Source organism: Ips typographus, linkage group LG5 (assembly GCF_016097725.1).
Source record: "Ips typographus isolate SLU linkage group LG5, UJ_Ityp_2.0, whole genome shotgun sequence".
NCBI lineage: Eukaryota > Metazoa > Arthropoda > Insecta > Coleoptera > Curculionidae > Ips > Ips typographus.
In genome coordinates this window covers 5,245,841-5,267,635 of record NC_138426.1, presented here as the reverse complement: position 1 = coordinate 5,267,635, position 21,795 = coordinate 5,245,841, and the positions used below count along the sequence as shown (strand labels likewise).

The following is a 21,795-nucleotide window of genomic DNA, read 5'->3' as shown; positions in this document are numbered from 1 at the left end:
ATTTGACGTCATTGACGTATGCTATTTACGACTTTTTAAATTATCTTCTTTTCTTTCGTAAATAACTATTTTACCTTACATACCTGTGTAAAAATAGTCCTTGATTGCTCGTGTCACAGTCACTATCAGTATATCTAACTGAATTTTCTGTGTTTTGTGATGTTTCTGCCAGTTCATTATCGCTGATAACGATAAGGTTATCGCCATCACCCTGCTGTTCGAAAGCTCTTCTTAGTTGTTCCCAAGTTCTCTTATTTAATTCCTCCAGTTCCTTCTTGTTGTACAATTCCTCTATCTTTTATTCGTTTATTTTTCAACTGCACCATATCCTCGTATTGCTAAAAACATATTTTTGTTGTCCTACTGGTTTATGTGCAGTAAAAAACTCTCACCCTACGGATGTTTAGAATCTCTTCTTGAAAATCTGCGGTCAGTTCGGATACTTCTAACGTCAGCAACGCAACTTGGTCTCTCAGTTTGCTGTTTTCTTTTATAAGTTCGTCGTTGTCCGACGACGCTTTCCTGAAAATACTTGTTTCCGTATTCGAATATCGTACAGTTTATTTTATACCGTTCTTCATCGGTTATCGGTTTGCAAATGTCATAAGGTTGGTCCGCTGGAATGCTGGATGGAATAGGTTCGGTACTTACGACAACTTCCCTTGCAAGCGTTGAGAATTGCAAAGCAAATTGTGTGTCGTCGAACATTGTCGGCGAAGGGTTTATATTAACCTGAAATATATCATTTAATGTAAGTTTGAAGCGCGTTTTACAGTTGACAAGTTTAATGCAAAAGTTGCTAAAGTCGGGATATTTTTCATGAATATCTCGAAAACCGTTTGAGATGAGGGTGTGATATTTTTGCGTATACACCCCGATGGGAGGCAACTTTTACTAAATATGACATTTTTCTGTAAAGCACACCGTTTGACCTTGAAAAATAAAAAACTGAATTTCTGACATTTTTCTCAGGGGGTACCCCATAGATTTTCGGAAAATTTTTGAATTTTGAAAATTGTCTTTGATTGCCTAGATAGCTTTAGGCATAGACTAAATGATAAGTATATGTGTCAATGGAACTGAAAATTAATTTAAGTAAGCAGGGTGAGATGGTAAGACTAAACGCATATTCGCGTAATTTGTAAGCCAGACGCAGCAATTCCGATCTTTTGACTGTTGGAAAACATCATCATCAAACATCAGTTTATACTCCCATTTTTTGTTTACTTTCTAGGCAAAAAATAACAGATTTTGTGTGTGTTTTGTTTAATTATTGTGTTTCACTTTGTCGTATTTTTAGTTTAGTTATTTTTTATTAGTTTATTTTTAATATTCATCAAGGGTTATTTTATGCTTAATACATTATGAATTCCATGTTTAATCTTAAAATAATCACGTGACCATTTGTACCTTAAAATGAGTCACGTGATTTAGAGTTCAAAACTAAAAAACGATCACGTAATCTTTAAAATTAAATTTAACTAAAAAAAAAACTTTAAATTAAATGTGACCCGTCAAATAATGTTTTGTCATTTACAGTCACATGATCATCAGGGTTCCATTTTGGCATTAAAAAAAGAGACCCGTGACCTTTAAAAATAAGTTTGATTATTGAAAATCGTCATGCGACTTTATGAACTGTAAAAAGAGTCACGTGACTCTACAAATAATATGTTTAACATCTAAAACAGTCACGTTACCTTTAGGATTCCGGTTAGACGTGAACACGTTTTGAATTGAAAATGCATTATAAACAAAGTAACGTGTGTCTTTTACGTGACCTTAGGACGGCCCTAGGAGCCGTTTTGAAGTTAAAAAAGAGTCACGTGGACTAAAAATTAAATTTGAGTATTGAAAATCGTCACGTGACCATTTGCACATTAAAAGGAGTCAATGTAATTTAAAAATCTCAGTTCAAACTGAAAAACGCTCACGTGACACTTTAAACATTATTTAGCTATTTACAGTCACGTGACCTTTAAGGATTTCGCGATTTTATAAACTGCAAAAAGAATCACGTCACATTTCAAATAATACTTTTAATAAAAAAAGAGTCACGTGATCATTTGCATATTATAAGGAGTCACGTGACTCCTCAAATAATATTCTGACATCTAAGTCAGTCACGTGACCTTTAGGATTTCGTTTTGACGTTAAAATAATTGAAAATTGTCACGTTGCATTTGCACTGTGAAAAGGGTCACGTGTCTTAAAAATATCAGTTTAAACTGACAAAACAATTACGTGATCCTTCAAGTGACATTTAAAACTGTCATGTGACATTATAAATTCCATTTTTAATCTTAAAAGAGTAACGTAACCTTCAGGATCTGTTTTGACGTTAAAAAAAGAGTCACGCGATTTAAAAAAAAATTGTTTAACCATAAAAACTGTCACGTGACGTTAAAAATGACATTTTAATTTTACAAATAAATACGTGATTTACTGTGTCAGTTCAAAACTAAAAAAACGGTCACGTGACCTTCAGGATTCTGTTTTTGACGTCAAAAACGAGCCCTGTGAGTTTTAAAATAAATAGAACCTATTATTGATACCTCAACCCAGAAATTCTTATCTTGTTTAGTTTTCAAAATACGAGTAATTTAACTCAAATTTATTTGAAAAAATCAATCTTTCTTAAACAGTTCAGATGGGATAGCAAAAGAAAGCGGATTATAGGAAATACTGCAAAAGTTGGCAATTATGTCTGCAATGACGAGCTGTATTAGCGCCATCTCTTAGAGTTTACCTACAACTGAAACGGCCGAAATACATTAGGAAGCCCTTGAAGCGTAAACGGCTTTCTTTTTGGGTGCCACTTTAATTACATTGCGCTGGTTGTCTGTACTTATCATTTAGTCTATGCTTTAGATTAATGGTAGAAATGTAACGTCGACTGTCATTTATCAAAGGGACATTTTTTAAAACTGCCACGCCCTAAAAACTGTCAAATATTGCCAGTTCGATTTGTAATCAAAATTCGAAGTATAGCCCTGACAGCTAAAGGTCAATAAACCAAAGTGATAATTTTTGGGGAGTACAACAGTACTTGTTTAAGAATATTTTGCGAAAATACATTTCATCTGTTCTGTTGCTAATCTAAAGACCTTAATAGTCTAACGCATGAGAGTGTGCCGGTTTGTTTTGTTTTGTCTGGAAATTTGGCTTCTTGCAGATTTACGCTTCGGTCTAAATGAAAAATAAGTTGACTCTATCGAATCTGTTATTCTATTATTTTACTTTGTACTAAAACTCTATGTTATTTAAGTAATACTCCGTAATTTAAGCTCAATTGTACCTTTGATATCGGACAATAAAGTGCAATTAAATACCACAAAATAATTCAAATTGCTGCATTAATCTGTTACACCCTTTGGAAAAAAATCAGTATTCAAGGAAAGGTAAAAGCAAGTTACCTTTTCAGCACTGGGACTCGGTATGATATAAGTAGAGTAGAATTTTATTTATCGACTATATTCTAGGTGTCGGACATTCTATGCACAAACAACTAGAAAGTAAAAACATGGCGAAAATCGAGACCTTTAAGAGGTGCCAAAATTCACGCGTTGTTGTGGCTTTCTAGCTCTTTGTGCATAGAATGTGCGACACCTAGAATATAGTCGATAAATAGAATTCTACTCTACTAATATCACATGGAGTCCCAGTCTTGTACTATTTAGCACAAAAAACTTAAAAAAAAAACTCAATCATTGAAATATCTTAAATATCTTCTTTGCCTTGCAAAGCTTTTTGCAAAAGTCAACTTTGACTCTCGAAATGGTGCTTTGGTGCAATCTTTATTCTGCTGCCTGTTTCTGACACACTTTATACACCTACACAAAAAAAAAAACGTTGAGATATATTTACAATTCAGAGTGCGATTTACTAGAGTTGCCTACCTTCCCAATACCATAAGGGACGAATTAATCTTGTTTGACTCGACCAGTCTGCTTCCAACGTTATTAGTTTTCTTTTGACTTTCTGATCCGGCCAGATCGGCAAAATTAAGCACAGACACTTTGCATTTTTTCGAGTCGAATCCGCTGACGAGTTTCACAGAAAAAATCGAATGAGATCGACTGGAATGCTCGTTTATTGACGTTCCAGCGTAACTGAGATTCTGCAGGCCGTACTGCATCACTCGGTAGGCTTCTGCCCCTAAAAATTTCGCTAACCGGTTTAAAATTGTTACATAACGCTCTTTTAGGTTGTTCAAAGCATACAATGGGCAAGGGTCCCATACGTGCAGATCTAAAATCTAGTAATATCAGTATAAACAGTACCAAAGGTATTTTATAGCTTTATGAGTAGAATTTTGAGAGTTATGACATTTGGGTGTCAGTTCAGCATCAAATTTAATCCCATAGAGGTACAAAACAACGAAACTACGTCATACATCGCTACTTTTGTTTGATTTTTATTAATATTTACCCGATCTCACATATATCCAGGTCAATCCCTTAATATAAGTGTCACTTTGCAAACCGGCCAGTTTCAAAATATTTCTATGCGTTCCTCTTGATGGCATTGGCACGAGCAGATCGTAGTCGTGCCAATGCCATCGAGAGGAGCGTATAGAAATCGTCGTCATCTCGTTGTAGATTTCGGAAAATGCGACCTAAACACCAACCACATCCACTGAGCTCATAAGTTGAGCGACTGGATTAACGCTCAATCTTCGTTCCATTTCACTGAAAAATAATGTGATTCAGGAATTAACTTAGGGTCACTTTTGTCATGTTAAGTTAACCCTAAACTTGGAGTTACCCATTAAAACTGTACCTATTCTTGGACAGGTTCCAACTTAACTTTATAAAATACTAAAAAGAACTTACTCAAAATTTTGATATGACTTTCCTTCTACGTCATGTGGCATGTGTGCCTCCTGTAATATTTGTTGAAGTCTTCTCATTTCATGCAGTTTAGCAGATTTGGTAAGCGTATCTAACTTGCCATCCGGCAGTGGCTTGCCAATCGGTTCTTGATTGACAAGGGGTGCTAAGCTTCTGAATAAATAGTCCAGAGACCGCGGTATAACTCCGGGATCATCCGCGGTCCCCATCATCGTATACCTATGTTTTTCCTTAATATTATAAATTTTAATATAAATCACTTATTAAAATTAAAAATGTAATATTACCGGACCCGGAAACGCCATACGCCATCAGTGTACAGTTATGCCCTTTCAAAACTGAAAATTTTAGATTTGATAGTGTTATCAAAAATTTCAGATTGTGTAGTTTCAGGACCGAATATTTTCGTGAAAGAATATTTCTTGTGAACCCTACTATTGCCCCGCATATTGCGGCCTGCCTGGGGATACTGGGGAAGGGCACAAGTGAGAACGTTTTCCTCATATTTGTACAGGGCATTGGGTGGACAGCCCCCTTTTATTCTTAAATAAACTCCAACTGCCTCATCCTGAAAAGAGGTTAATTATTATGTTTAGAGGTAATAAATAGTAAATTATTTAGATGATACATTAATACTAGGGTGTTGGATAGTTTATTTGTTATTCCTTTATAATTGTGCTACCTATAAGATTCAAGCAGAACAAGTATAACAAACAGTTTAACTACCAAAAACCTCTAGGGTCATTTTAAAAGTGCTAGACACCTCTAAATGCTATGACAACCTTCTAAAAAGTGCCTGAAGCTTCTACAAGTGTCTTGAACCTTTGCAGAATGGTTTTAAATTATCAGAGGCCTCTAAGACAGTTTTCAATGTGCCAAAGACGTCTAAGTGATAGACAGAACTTTATGAAAAGTTCCAGAGCGTCATAATCCTCTAAATGCTATTGAGAACTTTCTAAAAAGTGCCACAGGCTTTTACAAGTGTCTTAAACCTTCCCAAACCAGTTTTAAATTGTCAGAGGCCTCTAAGATTATTAGTTAAATAAAATCCTGCCAAAAATACAAATCTGATACTGACTTACTTTATGAAGCACTCTGAATAATTTCAATAAATTTTAAATTGTAGATGTAAAAATTCTCTACAACTTTTATACAGGGACCTTTGTTATTGAAAGCATGGTTTCTGAAAATATTAGGGCGGTCCAAGGCTTTTTGAACACCCTGTATATTATAAGTTATTGTATAATTTAAATAATACATTTTAAAACAGCCAAAATGTAGAATTTCATATAAATAAAAGTAAATTAGAGTTAAGAGAAGTCAAAAAACTAAAAACTAAACACTTAGAAATCAAAGTCAAGGGGTACCTTCATTGGACATCAGCAAAAGTTATGTAAGCAGTCCTATTTAGTTTGTTATGACTGCTTACTTAGCTTCTAAGGGGCTGACGTCCCCTGAACATACACAATGATTTTTAAAAGCTATAAAATTATATTAACATTTGACCTAAACAATTACATTTTCTGCTTCTTACCAGAATAGAGGATGATTCAAAAACCTCATCAGTAAGATCTCTTGTTAGATCCATACTTGATAAAATAATATTTAATAAGAAGAATGTTACCAGTTTCAAACTAAACTGCAATGGCAAGGTCGAGGGCAAGGTGAACTGAATTGGAAACACACCATTTTTTTTATTAAAAGAATGTCACAGAAATCCAGTTTAGTTTTAGTAAAAAATGTGTGTTTACTGAAACTTGTTTTGGCTTTCGCAAATGTCAGGTAAATATAAATGAGAAGAATGGAATTTTGGTTGAAGTTTATGAAAAATCTGCCTCCAGAAAAAAATATTCTTAACTCCAAACAGTCCAGAGTTTGGACTAGACTTTGGCCCAGTACTTTCAGTTCAGAATAACTTTATTCTAAGGATAATATCTATGGAAACCGTAAAATCAGATGCTGCTATTGGTCAATTCCGTCATTTCTATAGAACTTATCCTAAGAATACATTTATTCAGAGGTGAAAGTACGGATCCTTATAGTAATAATAATAATAATACTTTATTCATGTTAAGCACCAGATGGTTTACACACGTCAAAGATACAAAGTAGCAATCACTAACATAATTAAGTAATCGCAAATTTAAAGCTAATAAAATCAAAATAAAAGCTTAATTAGTAATATTTTAGATTTGTTAAAATGGACAATTACATCTATAACAACAATCCCTCCACCTTCGGTGTCGTGCTCTTTCGCCAAAAAAATAAGAAAATAAACTCATGCAGTTATGAGATAACAAGTTTTCATGCAAAATTATCGGTAATTTTTATGCACTCGTGCAATTACCCCCGAATATTTCCCTCATGTGTTAAATGTTCCATATGAGCAGTGCATTTTCACCAGAATGACAGCGACAATTCCACTCATGTACAAAAAATGCCATATATACGTCATCAAAACACGGTTTGCTATCGGCTAATAAGGAAGGAAGAGAGTTTGCTAGCGGATAAAAAAATCGGATAAATTTTGCTGTTGATTTCATCGTTTCCACGGATTTTCACTACACTTCTATTGTTGCAATGTCTCACCTTGAGGTTTTTGCTGGCACTGTCAATTTTGATGTTTGTTCATATTGTTTTGGTTATGGCTCGCTTCGGCTAGAGTTCTACTGCAGAAAATCAAAAGAACCAGAAAAATGTATTTCTGCTAGTACAAGGCAGTCGCAGTCTTATTATATTATTGATTATATTCATGGAATTGTCTTATCAAATACCATTCGAGCTCAGATTTTGAACAGGATAATTTTTCCGCTTGTCTTCTCATACTTTCTTTATGGTACAAAACTCGACCTGTTTAGCAAAATCACTCGAGCTGCGCTCTCGTGATGAACAGGTCTCGTGCTGTTACACCAAAAAGAAAGTATTCTAAGACAAGCACAAAAATTATCCGGCTAAATCTGAGCTCTTGTGGTATTGCCCCCGATAATTGCATTCTAAAGTGATAATTGCATTTCGATAATTGCACTGTACGTATCTATAACGACTGCATTGTTGTAGAGCCTATTGCTAGTATACTAATTGTTGTCTTTGCGCAGTTTTTTGACTTTTTATAACCAAACAATGTCAAACGCGATGTCAACAATAAATTAATGAACGGTTTGGAACTTGTTCATTGAGCTCCATTGAGCAATCTATAGTTGCAGCAAAACCAAAACATTTTCTTTATTCGGGAAATATTCCCCAAAATTACATTCGTGCCTTAAAAATGACCTGATAATTCTGCGTTCAAACTTGTTATCTTTGCAAACTGCATTCGGTCATTTTCATATTTTTTTCTAAAAAAGCCCTCCACCTTCGGTGTCGGGCTCTTTCGCCAAAAAAATATGAAAATAAACTCATGCAGTTAAGAGATAACAAGTTTTCAGGCAAAATTATCGGTAATTTTTATGCACTTGTGCAATTACCCCCGATAAAATATAATATAATAATAGGTAGGTACAATAGATAAAAATGTACAACCTAAGTTTTCATAGACTCAGAATGAGTTCAATAATAATCATTTTCCTTACCTCTTCTATCTCTTCTTCTGGAACAGCAAATGTAAAGGAATCATTAGTAGTACCGATACTGGAAATACTCGAAAAACGTAGGTTTTCGCGAACTTTTTCCAAATCAACTCTATATTTTGAAATGCTAGGATCTCGCACATGTAAATATGAAGGCCTCCCTTTGTGGAAAATGACTCATTTTATATAACGTATGATTACGACTCTTTCACTTTTATTAAAAGGAACCAGAGCTCTTGAAAGGAACCACTAAATGTGCGTTAAACGGTTAAACTGAAAACTCAAAAACGAACGAATCAAAAACGTAAATTGGAAAAGATAAAAGGAAAAGGACACAGTGGCATCTGTCTAAAACGAATTGCCAAATGTCAAAAGTTTGCTAGTCATGTGACAGCAGAATCAAGAAATCCAGTAGTGCTCACGTGATAAACTGGGCTATACTACACACTATACAGAGGGACGTTTTTAATTTCAACATAATTTTATGCTGTGGTGAATCAGATGGAAGTCCGGTGCTACTCTGATGATCTGTCAATTGATTGTCAATAGATGTGATGGCATCAAAATACCGTTGAAATAACAAACGCCCTTGAAAACCACCATCTTCCATCACCTCAAAAATTTGTATTTTTAACCTAAATTAACTAAACCCGTGCCTAAACCTAAACATTGTTTTGTTTTGTTTGAGAAAAAAGCGAAAAGGTTTAACAGAAAAAATGGAACACCTTGCTGCAGTAATGGCAACACTAAGAAACGATTCAGATATTTCAGATTCAGATTATTCTTTAGATGAGCTGTTGTTGATTGCATCTAGAGAGAAGCACCATAAAATAGATGAATACATAGAGAATGTTGTTTTGTTGTTTATAGGTACTCATTAGGTAGATGATTTTAAATCGCAATTTCTTCTGGACTAAGAAAAGTCTGTATTTCGACTCCTTCATGCTCCAATGATACAACAACCTTTGCTTGCATGTTTTTCGAGTTTAATTTTCTTATTAACAAAATAAAAACCAAACATAACATAACCAATAAATTACAAATTCAATCCACCAACAAATGTCATTTCGTTCCATCGACTTCAAAGTCCGGTTGCGCCCGGTTTACATCACTGGTTGAACGTTAGTTCAACGGATGAAAATACGAACGCAAAAAAGAATCCATCATATCTATCGGAAATTATTTACGAACGCTTTTGGTGCCATCAGGTTAACCGGTGTAACAACAGATGGAAATAAAAACGTGCCTCAGCTCACAGCTGATCGACCATCCTTGGAAGGACATACCAGAAAAATACACTATTTATTTTATAGTTATTTAACATTTACAAGAACTCAAATATATTTTGATAATTGAAAAACGCGGAGAAACTGGTACTTGTTCTTAGAATATGCGTTTGACGTTAAACAGCTGATTTGCATAATAGTGTACACATACACAACAAAACAATACAAAATACAAGGCACAGAAAGGAAAACACTTTTTAAAATTACGTTTATAGAATGAAAAATACCAGTTTTATGCGGTGTCTTCAACGCAGAACCTTTACTTCCACTCATACCGTGCGTAAAAAAGTTCAACCATCAGTCAAAACCAAAAACTCTAGTTCGCACAGCTGGTTGACCAGACAACTTTCGGATCCCTACGTTGAACTAGCCAAAAAGCCGAGGGGTGTGACACTTCAATAATATTTGGGTCACTCACCAAATAATATTAATAATATGCAATAATCTTACTAATCTTGATAATACGACATAATCCAATAATATAGTAAATAATCTGAATAATACGAATAATACGGCATAATATGAAAAATCATAAAGCGGTGGGAATTGTTGGTTATTAAGAATAAATATAAACATTTTAAACCAACTAAACCAACTGAAGATTGAAAAGTGTAGAAATAATTATGCAGGTATGTTTTTTTTTGCTTGGTTATTATAAGGAGCTTTTTGCTCGGCTTGTGACAATAATAAACTGACAAATTTTTGTTATTTTAATATAATAATAATTGCCCTTAAACAGACAGGCAAAGTTTTGGAGCACTTTTTTAGAAAAATAGTATTTCTACTCCTCAAAGTAGATATTGTGGAATGCATAGTCCAAATTCCATTGTCTGAATTGTTGATTTTGATGTGCATTTATTAGCCATTTCTTCATATCATTCTTTTAAAATTCCTTAAATTTGCTTATTGACATTTTCTCCAAAAAAAAATTTCTGATAATTTTCCATCTCTCCTGGAATTCTGGGATTTGACTCGGTTTTTTAAACTTACCAGTTTTTTTGCTAAAAACCTTCTTACCCAGAAGTTTTTTTTTTTATTTCAGAGAGCGACAATTTTTGGTACTACAGACTTCTCCGATCCGAAATCGCACGAGAAGGTTTTAGAGTTTTTCAATGGGGAAAAAGCGGACGTGGTGTTATCTGACATGGCTCCAAATTCCACGGGGATCAGAGACTTGAATCGGGAAAAAATAATAAATCTCTGTTATGCCGTGCCGAAGTTTGGGGCACCATTTCAAATTCCGGAGCTGCAGTGTTGGTAAAGTTGTGGCAAGGAAATGAAACAAAAAAGCTCGAAATTGACATGGGCAAGTTTTACGAGAGCTTTCGCATTGTTAAATCGCAATCTAGTCGCAGCGATTCAGCTGAAGTATTTATGTTAGGTCAATGTTTTAAAGGTCTTAAAACCAGTTGATAAATAATAGTAATTGGGTAAATAAAACTGTTTTAATTAACATACTATAATGCAAGTTCCCATAAATGCAGTAACAGTATTATATACTTTGGTAATAAGCTTAACAAATAACTCTATTTTTACCATTGCAAGTATTGTCTGACATACGAATTCCACAAGTTGTAAATTAATATTACCAGGACAAAAGCAAGAACATTACTGACGCATCGGCTAATCCCTATGTGAAATGGTCTTTTAGCCACCATAAACTCTAAATATTGTATTTTTCTTTTTGATAGTGGGGGGTATTTGGCTGCGGACAATGATTCTCCCAAAGCGCCCAAATCTTTGTGTAAAACACCTTTTTTATGCGAGAAAGTATCGAATGAAAACTTTCCATGGTAACTGCCCATTCCACTATTCCCTACACCTCCAAACGGAATAGTGTCAACAGTTAAATGCATTATAGTGTCGTTTACACAAACTCCCCCTAAAATTTACCTTCTTTAAGACCTGCAAAGTAAACTGGAAATACTCACCTGATGTTGTTAATCATTAAATCAACTTCAGATTTGTTGTTGGAAAAAATTTAAAAAGCCAATGGTTTTGGACGCTTGTTGACAAATTTAATACCTTCCAGAGTGGAGTTTAAAGTAATAATGGGTAAGATAGGACCGAAAATCTCATCCTGCATTACTGAATCATTTTCTGACACATCTAACCAGAATAAAAAACAAGTTTAGCTACTAAAATAGTGAATTAAACTTAGTTTGCAGTACCTATCAGAATTGTAGGGGCAACATATCGTTCGGCAGCATCGCATTCTCCACCAAACACAATTTTTCCACTCTTCAACAGTCCTTGCACCCTCTTGAAATGGCTGTCGTTAATTATTCTTCCAAAGTTGTCAGATTCCTTCGGATTTTGCCCGTAAAACTCCCCAATTACGACTTTAAGCGCCTCAATTAGTTTACTTTCCACTTCTTTGGTACATAGAACGTAGTCGGGAGCAACGCAAGTTTGGCCGGCGTTCGACAATTTGCCCCACATTACTCGTTTGGCCACTGTTTTAAAGTTTACCGTATTATCGATAAAGCAAGGGCTCTTACCTATTAGGGAAAAACAACATCACTACTTAATTAACTCACGTGACATAACAGTGACCCCCTATACATCGTAGACTTAATCAAGCCGCTTCACCAAGTCGGCTCAGTTAAGCCTCGTAGTTATCGCAGCTTTTTTGAAGATTGGAAAAATATAAAGTCAATTCTATTTTAAGCCTTTACTATTAGAAAAAGATGGAATCAGATAAAGTTAAAGATTTAAGCCAATACAAATCGACAGAGAAAGAAGCCAAATGTCATTTAAAAACTTCACAATCCGTATACAACGCATTGTCTTCTTGTTCTAAGCCGCTTCAAATAGACTTGGTAAGTTCAAGCCTGTTAAAAAAGAGACTTGACTTGAACCTCATACTCTTATTTCATTATGGTTTACATACCTGATTTGAAACATCACTTTTCGAATCAGAGACTAATTAAAAAATTAGTTTATCTACTCCTAGCATGGTAATCATTCATTACATAGCTCATTTTGAGTTACGTAATGAGCGATTTTACCGCACTAGTGCGATAATAATCGATTTTATCGCACTAGTGCGATAAAACAACTTTAAATGAAAATTTCTGCTGTAATTGTTTATTGAATTTAAACATAACTTTGATAAAACCATGAACAGACCTATCTTAAATAATAACTATATTATTATTCCTTTGACTTGGCAGGCAACAAGCCAGATACCACGTTTGCGGCAGCTTCTTCAATATCTGACGGAAGTTCTTCAGACATGTTCATAACGAAATGCACTTTTAAAAATTTGTGACTGACACTGTTAAATTGTCGCTTAAGTGATATGTGGAAACAAATGGCCACCATAGCAACAACACCAAAACAGTACAGCGTAGATGACAAGATTTAAGGGTAACAAATAACTACCCGTAGCAAGCATATACGAGACGTTCCTAAATAGTTCACATTTTTTAACAAGTTTAGCAAAGAGATAAAATGACATTTTTTTGTTATGATTCTAAAAGGTTGGCAGCGCAGAAATTTATTTTTATTATACTTAACAGAAAATACTACATTTTCAACTGTTTATAAAATACAGTAAATATGGCATTTTCGGAACAGCGCACGGAAATTTTTTCCCGATCCCTCTTTCCGTGCGCTTAATAATAAACATAGATATCCATGATATTAGATATCCTATGGCAACCCGAAGAAAAAAAAGAAACGAGTAATGTGTCTATAGCAACGATTTATTTATTAATGACAAATTTTATTTTCTGTCAGTGAAAATTAAGTATTTATGTATTTATTACATTTTGCAAAAATGAATTCAGATTGTGAAAAAAATCGGGATATTCCCGAGAAATATCCCTAAACCATATATGCACCTAGTACTTCTGCTGATGCACCCAATATTTCTGCTGACGCTAGTATTAAGTTTTATAAAGGCGATTGTAACGCTGCAACCGTAATCATTAAGACCGTGTCAAAGCTTCAGGCTGTTCGGCTTAATTGTTCACCATAATTTTAAGTTTTTAGTTTAGTAAACGTCCTATTTCAACAAATAAAGTCTTTTTTAAAAGTTACTCCGTCTGACTTCTCATTTAATTGGCGCAGCCGGTAGGATAGTGCAGTTTCGCCCTTTATCGGATTCCGTTGTGCGAAAGTGGTTTTTAAATCTTAGTGCACTATCTGTAACCAATTTTTCGGGACATTTTCTTTGTACGTGTAACGTGCTACACCAAACGGTATTCGTCGCGACGTCGTACTATTCCAAGTAAGAAGAGTACCAAGAAGTCACCCCGAAAAGACGAAGATTGACGTTCCAAGACAAACAAAAACCCCAGGACATTAGCCACGCCTTTATAGGACTCCTATGGTTGTGAACCGCTGCAGTACAGGCTTTATGGATTCTTCTTTGACTCTACTGTAAGTTTTTGCTGAATGACCATTGTTTTTCATGTCTCAAGCGTCAAAACGACTAAAAGAAATTTTGTATAGAAATAGGGCTCGTTTAGGTTTAGTAAAAGAACGAAACAGTTCAGATTCAAGTTCAAGTGAGAACGAAAGCTCAGATAGCGAAGAGAAAACAAGATACGATTCAAATCCTCAACAAAAGGAATTAGTAGATTTATTTGACAACTTAATTTTAGAGAACTCTAGTCACACAAGTAAGGAGGTACAAAGTAGTAATAATATTAACTTTAAAATGGAAAATATTAGATTCCATATCTCTCTTTTGCCCACTTTCTCTGGCAAACAGGAACACCTTGAAAGCTTTATTCTAGCTATCGACGAATTTTATGCATTATATTACGGCAATAGTGAAGCCCAAAAACAGCTCGTAACAGCTGCAATTAAATCAAAGTTAGTTGATGATGCTAGAAATTTCTATCTTTCTAGACCAGATTTAAATGATTGGCTTGCTATTAGAGCAGCACTTAGACAAAAGTTTGGCGATCCAGTGACTTATCTTGTTTTAATGCAACAAATGCAATACATTAAAATTAATAGAAATGAATCAATGTTAGAATTTGTTGACCGATTAAAAACCTTTGTGCAACGAATTATTGCTAAAATTCAATGCGAAGTTACCGATGTCACTTCAAAGACAACTTTACTTTCTCAAGTAGAAAATACATCGGTTTTATTACTAACTGCAAATTCACCACAAACTTTAAAAACCATGTTAATGATACAAAGACCTAACACATTAGACACTGCTCTTCAACATGTCATTAACTATAATATGATTGAATCTCAAGTAAATTTTACTAACAACCATTCTCCTATGCGAAATCATATGGAAAAACCACACCAATCATTAAATCACAATAACAGAGGTTTTAATAATAATGTTACGGTCTGGGCCTACTATGCTCGATACTTCTTAACAAGCGCTCGCTTCGGGATGAAACCGATGCGCCGTAATATCTGGCCGGGCGCGTATTAAAGTAGGCCACAGTTAGGAAGCGCCGGACCTGGAACAATCGTTAAAATTCGACGCAAATCGCGAAGCGTTTCGCGGTCATTCTAGAACGTGGTTTGCGAATATAAAAGACGCGGTGTAAACCGCGGGAGTAGTGAATTTGGGAGCGCGGTAAAGTTTAAATAGTGGAATAATTGTGGAATTGTAGTAGTGTTTTTAGTAGTTGAGTTAATTATTGTACGGAGTGTTTTGAAGTGTTAATAAATTTATTAATTGTTAAGTTAAACTGACTTTGTGTGAACCCACGGGAAAATCGTAACAATTGGTGTCAGAAGTGGGATCAGACTTTAGTGCGACGTGAATTGGAACTAAATTTCGGGTTAGAGACTTGTGTTCAGAACCGGACTAGAGATTTTCGGAACAGTGGTGTGTTAAATTTATTTTATGCCAGTAACAAGACGTCAAAGTGCAAACATGGAGGCCCAATTTGCAGCTATTATGGCAATGCTTGAAAAACAAGAGGAAAAACATGAAAGGATTCGACAACAAGACAAGGAAGAACAAGAAAGGATTCGACAAGAACAAGAAAGGATTCGACAACAAGAGAAGGAAGAACAAGAAAGGATTCGACAAGAACAAGAAAGAATGCTACAACAAGATATAGAAATGCGTCAAGAAGATAGAGAGCGGCAAGAAAAACGTAACGTAGAAATATTGAACGTTCTAGCACGGAACAAGACAGAAATCCAAGAGTATGTAACCCATAGTCTCAATGATGTTCGGGAGGACATTAATAAAATTCAGAACGATGTTCGGGAGGACATTAATGATGTTCGGGAGGACATGAATAAAATTCAGAATGATGTCGAGATAAAGCTACGCGACTTAGAGCGGAAAATTGACAGCAGAGGAGCCAGCTCTACAGTGATCACCGGAAACAAGATCAAGCCTCCCACATACGACGGTCAAACTTCATGGGCAACGTACCAACTCCAATTTGAGGCCGCTGCAAATGCAAATAGATGGAGTAACGAGGAAAAGGCTGTAGCACTGGTGGTGGCATTACGAGGACCTGCATTGGAGCTGTTACAGACTCTGCCTATCGCCCAACAAAGCAACTATGACGCATTAGTAGCTGCATTAGAACGACGTTATGGGGATCAGCATAGGAAAGGAGTGTACCAAACACAATTAAAGGCAAGACTGCAGAAAACTGGTGAAAATTTACAAGAGTTTGAGGCCGAAATTCGTCGCCTTGTGCATCTGGCTTACCCAGCCGTCCCGGATGAAATCGAAGAAGAACTTGTGGCACAGTATTTTGTAGATGGGATTCGAGATCTGGAAGTAAAGAAAATGCTGAAGATGTTCAAAGGAAGCAACAGCAGCGAATTACTGGTTCGAGCGCTGGAAGTTGAAGCTGCGTGCAATGACTTAAAGCCAAGGATCAGGGCCGTGACTATTCAAGAGGAGAGAGAACCGCCAGCCGATCATGCTGCTACACCAATGAATGAAATTAAATCAATGTTCGGCCAAATAGTGCAACAAATGGCAGCATTAGCAAATGGCCAGTCCACACAGGTAGAACGGTCACGCCCGATCACTAGAGTGGAGTGTTATCGATGCGGACGTACGGGACACATTAAACGAGATTGTCGAGTAAGGATACCGTCCCGCTCTCCAACGAGGGACGTACAACCATCCAGAAGGGACCAGGAAAACTCCCACTAGTCAACATTACGGGGCGAATGTTGACTAGCGAAGACAAAGCCCCCAGAATTATCTCCATCAGAAGCCTGGGTAGATCAATGGGAAGCCTGAACGTAGATGGAAAGGTGGATGCGATGAACGTTACTTTTACTTTGGATACCGGTGCGGCAGTATCTTTGATCCGGTCAAACCTTGTGGATAAAAGTCAAGTTAAGCCTTTACGAAGAAGTATTCTCCTGCGCACTGTGACTGGAGAATCGGCTAAAGTTTTAGGAGAAATAACAGTCAAGATTTGCCTTGGAAGGATTACGTTTTACCACACCGTGTTAGTAGCAGATATTGAGGATGAATTTATTCTGGGAATGGACCTGATTCGTCAACATGGATTTTCTTTTGATCCCGAACAAAATATCCTAAGGTTTGGAAGTGAAGAGTTCATCCTGTCAACCAGTCACCGCTGTGAGTCACCCATTAATGTTTTGGCATCTCAGACAGTAAAAATAAGCGGCAATTCCGAGCAAATAATTATTGGACAATTGGAGCAGAATTCTGGGAGCTGTGTTGGACTTGTACGAAACCCGGACCGACCAGGAAGATGCCTCATTGGGAAATCACTTGTAAATGGAGGAAGTGAAGTCCCAATAAGAGTTGCAAACATTTTTTCAGACGACGTAAAAATCAACAAAGGCGAAATTATTGCGGTATTCGAGCCTGTAGTCAAAATAACCAATTGCGATGGGTTACCAGAACAGGAGGAGCAGTTGGGGGAAAACAAGCTCTTAAATGAACTTGAAAAGACCTGGAAACATCTGTCAACACCACAACTGAAGAAGGCTCGGAAACTGATTTTGGACCATGGTAGCATATTTGGAACACCGAACAATATGGGAAAAACTACTATTGTAAAACACCGAATTAACACCGGCAATGCACAACCGATTCGACAACCACCTAGGAGACTACCAATAGCCAAACAACAGGAAGTGCAGGAATTAGTGGACAGGATGCTTGACGACGGGGTTATAGAAGAATCCTGCAGCCCTTGGTCATCACCTGTTGTTCTGGTCACTAAGAAAGATGGATCAAGCAGATTTTGTGTAGATTACCGAAAACTGAATGACGTGACCAAAAAGGACAGCTATCCACTTCCCCGTATCGACGACACACTGACGACTTTGGCAGGATCCTGTTGGTTTTCTACTTTAGATTTGAAGAGTGGGTACTGGCAAGTTGGCATTGAGGAGCAAGATAAGGAGAAGACTGCTTTTTCTGCTGGAAATGGGCTGTACCAATTCAATGTGATGCCCTTCGGACTTTGTAATGCTCCTGCTACGTTTGAAAGACTAATGGAAATTGTGCTTCGTGGCCTTAACTGGAAAACTTGCTTGGTTTATCTGGACGATATCATGGTGATGGGAAAAACTTTTGAAGAACATCTGGACAACTTGCAAGAAGTATTTGCTAGAATAGGTGGTGCCCATCTTCGATTGAACGCCAAAAAGTGTTGGTTCTTCCAAAAGCAAGTCGAATTTCTTGGGCATGTGGTGTCGGTCGACGGAATTCAGACGGACGACAAGAAGATCCAAGCAATTAGAGAATGGCCAGTACCGAAGGATAAACACGAACTGAGAAGCTTTCTAGGACTTGCCACCTACTACAGACGGTTTGTGGAGGGATTTGCCAACATCGCAGCTCCGCTACATCAACTTACTGAGGACAAAACACCCTACTGTTGGAATACCCAATGTGATCAGGCGTTCAGAAGGTTAAAAGCATCACTTTGCTCCAGTCCCATCCTCAGTTATCCACAACCAAAAGGAAAGTTCATTTTAGACACAGATGCCAGTAATTCTGGTATTGGAGCTGTATTGTCTCAAATCCAAAACGGAGAAGAACATGTCATAGAATACTTCAGTAGGAAACTTACCAAAGCAGAACGGAACTACTGTGTTACGAGAAAAGAGCTACTGGCAATAGTAAAATCAGTCGATCACGTTCACAAGTACTTGTACGGACAGGAATTTTTGATAAGGACTGCGAGCCAAGACCAACATGGCAAGAAATCTCTAGCAAAGGCCTGACGTTCAAAGCACTTTGGACTCAGTGGGACTCGCTTGTGGTTGAAGGCGGCTTGCTAAAAAGAGCTTGGGAGAGTGCCGATGGAAAAGAGATAAGGAAGCAGCTGGTAGTTCCCAGAGGAAGGGTCGACCACGTACTGGAGGAAATGCACAATGGAAAGACTGGTGCTTATTTGGGAGTAAATAAGACTTTGGACAAAATCCGGCAACGTTTTTACTGGGTGAACTACTGCCAAGACGTGAAATCATGGTGTCGACAATGTTCCATTTGTGCAGCTAGCCACGGACCACAGACGAGATCCCGGGGACCTATGAAGCAGTACAACGTAGGATTGCCGTTCGAACGTTTAGCCATAGACGTTGCTGGGCCTTTTCCTGAGACCAACAGAGGCAACAAGTACATTCTTGTTGCCATGGATTACTTTAGCAAATGGCCTGAGGTGTTTGCGATTCCAAATCAAGAAGCCAGCACAGTCGCTGATATTCTCGTCGAAAATGTCTTCAGTAGATTTGGTGTGCCGTTGGAGTTACACTCTGATCAGGGACGAAACTTTGAGTCCAAGCTCTTTCAGAGGCTCTGTGACCTGCTAGGCATTAGGAAGACCCGAACAACGCCGCTTCATCCTCAGTCGGATGGCATGGTCGAGAGATTTAATAAGACCATAGAGCAACATCTCTCAAAGGTTGTTGATCAGCATCAGAAAGATTGGGACCAGCATATTCCGCTCTTCTTGATGGCTTATAGAGCAGCAGTCCACAACTCAACGGGACAGTCACCATCTAAAGTTCTGTTTGGTCGAGAAATGCGACTTCCATGTGATGTGGTGTTCGGATCTCCAACAGGCCAAAGCACAAACATTGAGAACTACGTTGACGAGTTGCAAGACAGATTACTGAACGTCCATGATCTGGTCAGGGAAAGTTTGAATCTAACTAGCGACAAGATGAAAGCTCGTTATGATCTGAGGGCCAATTCGGGAGGGTTCCAGAAGGATGATAAAGTTTGGTTGTTTAACCCTCAGAGGAAGAAAGGCAAATCACCAAAATTAACACCTGTTTGGGAGGGACCTTACAATGTGGTAAAAAGGTTAAACGATGTCGTGTACAGAGTCCAACGCAGCCCCAAAGCCAAGATGAAAATTGTCCATCTGGACAGACTCAAGAAATACCACGGATTAGATGAAGCGGATCGGGACGATCAGCTTTAAGAGGGGGGCAGTGTTACGGTCTGGGCCTACTATGCTCGATACTTCTTAACAAGCGCTCGCTTCGGGATGAAACCGATGCGCCGTAATATCTGGCCGGGCGCGTATTAAAGTAGGCCACAGTTAGGAAGCGCCGGACCTGGAACAATCGTTAAAATTCGACGCAAATCGCGAAGCGTTTCGCGGTCATTCTAGAACGTGGTTTGCGAATATAAAAGACGCGGTGTAAACCGCGGGAGTAGTGAATTTGGGAGCGCGGTAAAGTTTAAATAGTGGAATAATTGTGGAATTGTAGTAGTGTTTTTAGTGTAACGAAGTTACTAGGTTTTTACCGTTTTCTTAATTGAATCGACCAACCGGAATCATCGATTTAATTGTTAAAGTTCCCACAGTCCGATTTTCTCCGTTCTTGTCAGTTTAGGATCGGGACGTCGGTTACTTTTCGTTCGGGTCATAGCGATGTGTCGCGGAAAACCGCTAATTGATAATTACGTGGCTAATAAGTTTTGCGCGGCCGAATGTTCAGCGGCTATAGTACCGCAGTTAACCTGCAAAGGCGTCCTGCCGGCACCCAGTGTGTGGCAGTGCGCGCGGTTCCGGTCCCCCATACGTGGTACGTAGGTGAGTGGGAGATTGCAGGAAATAAAACTGGCCTGCACGTGGCAAACGGCCTCTTCCACCTGCGGTCAGCGTCCGAACCAGTCAACCTGCTCCGACTCGAGATCCGACTAGCAGTAAGTACCATTCAACCACGTGTACCGGTACGGCATCTGTTCTAGGCCTATACCGCAATACCTGTCCGTTCCTTTTGATTTTCCCCAGTATTTAGTACACCGTAGTTAGCCGTCGTGGACTCGTAATGACCCGGCGGATTTTTCCCCAGTAATTAGTACACCGTAGCTAGCCGTCGTGGACTCGTAATGACCCGGCGGATTTTTCCCCAGTAATTAGTACACCGTAGCTAGCCGTCGTGGACTCGTAATGACCCGGCGGATTTTTCCCCAGTAATTAGTACACCGTAGCTAGCCGTCGTGGACTCGTAATGACCCGGCGGATTTTTCCCCAGTAATTAGTACACCGTAGCTAGCCGTCGTGGACTCGTAATGACCCGGCGGATTTTTCCCCAGTAATTAGTACGCCGTAGTTAGCCGTCGTGGACTCGTAATGACCCGGCGGATTTTTCCCCAGTAATTAGTTTACCGTAGCTAGCACCCGGATTTCTCCTATTCTTAACCGCCAGGACAGCTGCCGTAGACACCGTTAACGTGTACACCTTTTATTTGACCGCTTTTATTGGTACGTTTAACTGCTTTGTCACCCGCGTCCCGACTTACACGCTTTAGGTTGAAATTGACCATTTAAACAAAGTTACACGCTCTCTCTCATAATTATACTTGCTTTCGTTTCTGTTTAGGACTTAAGATACCGTTAGGGTTCCGACTTTTGTTTTTTTTTCGATTGGTACTGTTCGTTAACCACCGTAGGTCCGTAGTCATAATTTTGGGTTAAGTGTTTCAGAGTGTTAATTTCTGTTTATTTTATTTGGAAACACGACCCGGTGAGTTTGTAAATTTACTTTTGTGTTTCATTGGGCCTGTCAGCCTTGCAAAACCTTAGCGCCCGCTTACCTTCTTCGACTGTCTTAAAGGTTACCCCGGTAGACGGAGCGTTTTCCTGGTTTACGCTCCGCGGTTATTTGAAACCAGGTGGC

General features: G+C 37.9%; 3 protein-coding genes across 4 annotated transcripts in view; all 3 read right to left on the bottom strand.

Moving 5' to 3' along the window:
• LOC145729727 (uncharacterized) overlaps positions 1-21,795 on the bottom strand; it is a 37,852-nt gene that overhangs the window by 413 nt on the left and 15,644 nt on the right. For both annotated transcript variants that reach the window (XM_081980608.1, XM_081980607.1), the window contains 3 exons: positions 572-732; positions 393-522; positions 84-338 (listed from right to left, as the gene is read on the bottom strand). In XM_081980608.1, the coding sequence (XP_081836734.1) occupies positions 252-338; positions 393-522; positions 572-732 (378 nt within the window). In that variant the 3' untranslated portion in view covers positions 84-251. The remainder of the gene's footprint in view (positions 1-83; positions 339-392; positions 523-571; positions 733-21,795) is intronic.
• LOC145729238 (kinesin-like protein subito) lies at positions 3,704-6,524 on the bottom strand. The gene is made up of 8 exons (XM_081979919.1): positions 6,388-6,524; positions 5,250-5,421; positions 5,141-5,191; positions 4,836-5,083; positions 4,631-4,691; positions 4,432-4,459; positions 3,900-4,158; positions 3,704-3,833 (listed from the first exon to the last, which is right to left on the bottom strand). Exons 3-8 carry the CDS (start codon positions 5,156-5,158, stop codon positions 3,704-3,706), a joined length of 744 nt encoding a protein of 247 aa, XP_081836045.1. The 5' UTR covers positions 5,159-5,191; positions 5,250-5,421; positions 6,388-6,524.
• On the bottom strand, positions 11,149-13,087 carry LOC145729218 (aldehyde dehydrogenase family 3 member B1-like). The gene is made up of 3 exons (XM_081979901.1): positions 11,877-13,087; positions 11,637-11,814; positions 11,149-11,587 (listed from the first exon to the last, which is right to left on the bottom strand). The coding sequence occupies exons 1-2, from the start codon at positions 12,145-12,147 to the stop codon at positions 11,687-11,689; spliced, it is 399 nt and encodes a 132-aa protein (XP_081836027.1). The 5' UTR covers positions 12,148-13,087; the 3' UTR covers positions 11,149-11,587; positions 11,637-11,686.